The sequence below is a fragment of the Triticum dicoccoides genome, chromosome 5A, assembly GCF_002162155.2.
Source record: "Triticum dicoccoides isolate Atlit2015 ecotype Zavitan chromosome 5A, WEW_v2.0, whole genome shotgun sequence".
Classification (NCBI taxonomy): Eukaryota; Viridiplantae; Streptophyta; class Magnoliopsida; order Poales; family Poaceae; genus Triticum; species Triticum dicoccoides.
This window is the reverse complement of record NC_041388.1, coordinates 672042895-672046989: the sequence shown is the minus strand read 5'-3', so window position 1 is coordinate 672046989 and position 4095 is coordinate 672042895. Positions and strand designations below refer to the sequence as shown.

At 52.6% G+C, this 4095-nt stretch overlaps 1 protein-coding gene across 1 annotated transcript; it reads left to right on the top strand.

Moving 5' to 3' along the window:
* Nucleotides 1–327: 327 nt before the first annotated feature.
* On the top strand, nt 328–1734 carry LOC119298386 (NAC domain-containing protein 22-like). The gene is made up of 2 exons (XM_037575812.1): nt 328–565; nt 678–1734. The coding sequence occupies exons 1-2, from the start codon at nt 379–381 to the stop codon at nt 1559–1561; spliced, it is 1071 nt and encodes a 356-aa protein (XP_037431709.1). The 5' UTR covers nt 328–378; the 3' UTR covers nt 1562–1734.
* Nucleotides 1735–4095: the final 2361 nt, after the last annotated feature.

Here is a 4095-nt window from a genome sequence, read left to right as displayed (position 1 = left end):
AAATATATGCCCCAGAACAGACTCTAAATGTCTAAGCCGAAAAAGGGTGACGAAAAGGAGTCAATATGTGTGACTTCACAAGTCTACACTCACCAAATTAAAATTAAGTCTCCAAAAGACAGAGATTAATTTATTGCCAAGTAAAGCCGGCACATATCTATTCGATGTTGCGTACCGAGCTAGAGCACCGGTCGCTTTCTCCAGTGCCAAGAAACTGCGACCGCCTTTTCTGCAGGAAACCGCGTAGGCGTAGCTTGACATCACTGTAAGCTCTATATAAGCTACCCGGGCCACCACCACCTCCATCATCCAGCTTCCAGCCAGTGCAGCAGCAAGACAAGCACAGCGACGATCGAGCACTTGGAGCAGCAGCAAGCAATGGCAGTGGCAGCAGTGGCGTCGTCGACCATGGAGGTCGATCAGGACCTCCCGGGCTTCCGGTTCCACCCCACGGAGGAGGAGCTCCTCGGCTTCTACCTCTCCCGCGTCGCCCTCGGCAAGAAGCTCCACTTCGACATCATCGGCACCCTCAACATCTACCGCCACGATCCCTGGGATCTTCCTGGTACGTACATATAGAAGAACAACTACGAACAAGAACATCGTCGTAGTGATCGTTTGATCGATGCATGCATGTCTGAGCAGCGAGCTGATGAGGTGTGTGTATGGATATGCAGGGATGGCAAAGATCGGGGAGAGGGAGTGGTACTTCTTCGTGCCGCGTGACCGGAAGGCGGGGAGCTGCGGGCGGCCGAACAGGACGACGGAGCGGGGGTTCTGGAAGGCCACGGGCTCCGACAGGGCCATCCGGAGCACCGGCGACCCCAAGCGTGTCATCGGCCTCAAGAAGACACTTGTCTTCTACCAGGGCCGCGCTCCCCGGGGCACAAAGACGGACTGGGTCATGAATGAGTACCGCCTCCCCGACAACGGCGCGCCGCCGCCCCAGGAGGACACGGTGCTGTGCAAGGTGTACCGGAAGGCAACGCCGCTCAAGGAGCTCGAGCAAAGAGCCTTTCAGATGGAGGAGATGAAGCAGAGGTCCGGCGGCAACGGTGGGTACGGCTACAGTGGCGCGACCAGAGCGTGCCCGGTCCCGGCAGCCGGCGACTTCTACCTGTCGCAGTCCGACGACGTCCAGGACAACTTCCTGATCCCCTCCTCCTCCTCCTCCTCGTCGTCGTCGGTGGCACTATCCGGCAACAGCAGCAGCCACGACGCGCCCAGGGTGGCCAAGGAGGAAGCAGACGTCGCCACGGCCACTGTCGCGTCGACGTCGTCTCTGTCGCAAGCGGCGAACGCCCCCTTCCATCTTCAGCTTCCGGCCGTGAACCCACCCTGCGGCCTCCAGCTACCGGCGGCGAACCATGGGATGTCGAACATGTCCAGCCTACAGCTACCGGCGGCGAGCCAGGGTGTTGTGGACCTGCCCAGCCTGCAGCTCCCGGCGGCGAGCAGCCACGGAGTGTTCGACTGGCTAAATGACCCGTTCCTGACGCAGCTGCGCAGCCCGTGGCAGGACCAGCATTGCATGTCCCCTTACGCCCATCTGCTATACTAGCCAGATGCAAGTCGTGCAGAGAGCAAGTATGTAAAACTTGAAGCAGAGTAATGGTTAGCTGTAAATTCAGTTGTGCATAGTACTAGAAGAGTCAATCTTTCCCTACTAATAAAGCACGGAGTGCTTCTGGCCGTCCGTCGTCGTGGTAGTTTTATAAAAAAGCCCCTCAGTTTACATGAAATCAACCCGCAATCCCTGTTTTAGTGGCGTAGTAGAAAAACGTTTCACATTTACAAAAAAGACCCTATAGTTATTTGAATTCAACCCGCTATCCTCTCTGTAGTCTTATCCATTCTGTCCTGCGCCGGCAGCCACCGTGCCTCGCGTGGGAGGATGGAGCCAGGGCATGTGCGGCGGAGACGGCGCGGCCTGCGCCGGCAGCCACCGTGCCTCGCGTGGGAGGATGGAGCCAGGGCGTGTGCGGCGGAGACGGCGCGGCGAGGCGGGGCACTGGCAGTGGTTGTCTACTTGGTGAGGCCCTTGGATTTTCTGCGCGCCTTGTCGGCCTCGACGCTGGCCTTGGCGGGCTAAGGCGTCGCGGCAGAGGACGATAGGCGGCCGACGTGCTCTCTTTGGGCGAGGCGTTGCGGCACGCCGGCGAGACGCGAGGGCGGTGCGACGAAGAAAACAAAAAGAGGGACATAGAGAGCAGACAGGGATCTTGAAACCTCACTAGCCCACGCTCATCAAAGACCCGCAGAACCTCCACTCGAGCAAGGCAGAGAGATGGCCGGCGACGGCATATGTACCCTTCTTCCCAAGGAAGGGCAAGGGAAAGAACGAACGAACTAGAAGGGGAATGCAGGGTGAGGCAGACATTCGAGGGAGATGGAGTGAGGAATAGGACCGAAGGAAACCTGGGGCGGCCAAAAAGCTGCACAAGATTTCAGAGAATGACCAAAGGAAACCGGGGCTGCCCTTGAAACAACAGACTGCTCGGCTGCATTGGTAGAGCAAGCTAGATGCAGACATCACAGGAAGATGGAGGGAGAAATAGCGGCCTCCCTTGCCGTCCGGCAGTTGTAGCCCGTCATCTCCATCGTGGTGGCGTCACTGCCCCAGGCAGTAGTGCCCTTGTAGAGACGGCGGCAGCGCCTTGCAACACCCCCGTCCTCCTCTTGCAACGGCGGCCCCGCGGTGTCTCCGGCTTGGTTACTCGGGATTTGCAGCCAAGGGGGCTATATGGGATTTGGGAAGATGGAGATACAAGAGGATTTGTGAAGGGAAGATGGAGGAGATCGAGATGGGGGGAGGGAGGAGAGCAAAGGGGATCAACTGGTTTGGGGCTGGTTAAAGGAGACGAGCCGCGACACGTTTCCAGATCCAAATGAAATGAATGTGAATCGCTGAGACGTGTCGATGGTTGGGCTGAGACGTGTCGCTGGTTGGGCTTGGGTTGGTCGTGGTGTTGTATCATCAACTGGTTGGATATGTCTAAAAAAAATCAACTGGTTGGATAGCCTCTTTCTTTAATTAACTTCTTGATGCGGCCGGCGGCGAGGTTTTCCTTTTAATTGCAATTATGGATGGGATGTGCAGTATGTCCAAACTGTGTTTTTGTTTTAGCGGAACAGCTGATGTCCACGTGAAATGCTTGTGTTTGGGCAAAGTTCAAATAGTGCAACAAAAGGAATAACCAAATAAATAAAAGTTTCTAGAAAAATCATCATTGTAAAACCCGCTTGCATTTGAATTTTTAAAAAATCTATAAAAAACATTTTAATATATCACCACTTTAATCCGATGACGGTGCGGAGCTGAATGAGACATTGTAAGAGGACATGAATGCGGCTTTGTAGAAAAAAAAGCACTTACAAACATCAAAATCATACCATTATCAACGACAGTGGCGAACATGAAAAGTGACAACATAAATGAGTCACTAGAAATCATTCGACGATTAAATTGCTGCATCCAAAGGGTAAAGGAAAACATTTTACTCAAACACAATAACAATAGATGCAGACACATGCATACACTCACTCTTATAAATGCATACACATGCACATATCCAATCTATTTGAGCATATTTGAAATACCGTGTCGGCAAGTTTTAAAAATAATGAAGTCACCGCAAGCGTCTCGCTACCGACGAGAACATCGCCTCCTATTAAAAGAATATTTTGTCTTTAAAAGACACAAAAGCGTCAAACCTGGGGCTTTATCTCTGGTGGGGACTAAGGTAGCACTGCCCTACGAAAATGCACACACGCACATCGTACCTATTTGAGCACATTTGAAATATCGTGTTGGCGAGTTTTAAAATTAATGAAGTCACCGCAACGTCTCACTATCGACGAGAACATCGCCTCCTACTAAAAGAATATTTCGTCTTTAAAAGACAGAAAAGCGTCAAACCTGAGTATTTATCCCTGATGAGGACTGAGGTAGCACTGCCCTGCTAACTATTCAATCAGATGCTGGTTCTCATGGCTAAAGCAAAACTAACCAATCCATGTAATTGCCCCGTCCCTATTTATTCAGTGGCCATGCATGCATGGACTACAAAAATGGACATTAAAGCATCTATGAAT

What these genes read in the sequence shown, in the direction of transcription:
- LOC119298386 (XM_037575812.1), top strand. Translation starts at nt 379, where the DNA reads ATGGCAGTGGCAGCAGTGGCGTCGTCGACCATGGAGGTCGATCAGGAC. An exon ending in CGATCCCTGGGATCTTCCTG is followed by an intron (nt 566 to 677) that starts GTACGTACATAT and finishes ATGGATATGCAG; the next exon opens with GGATGGCAAAGATCGGGGAG.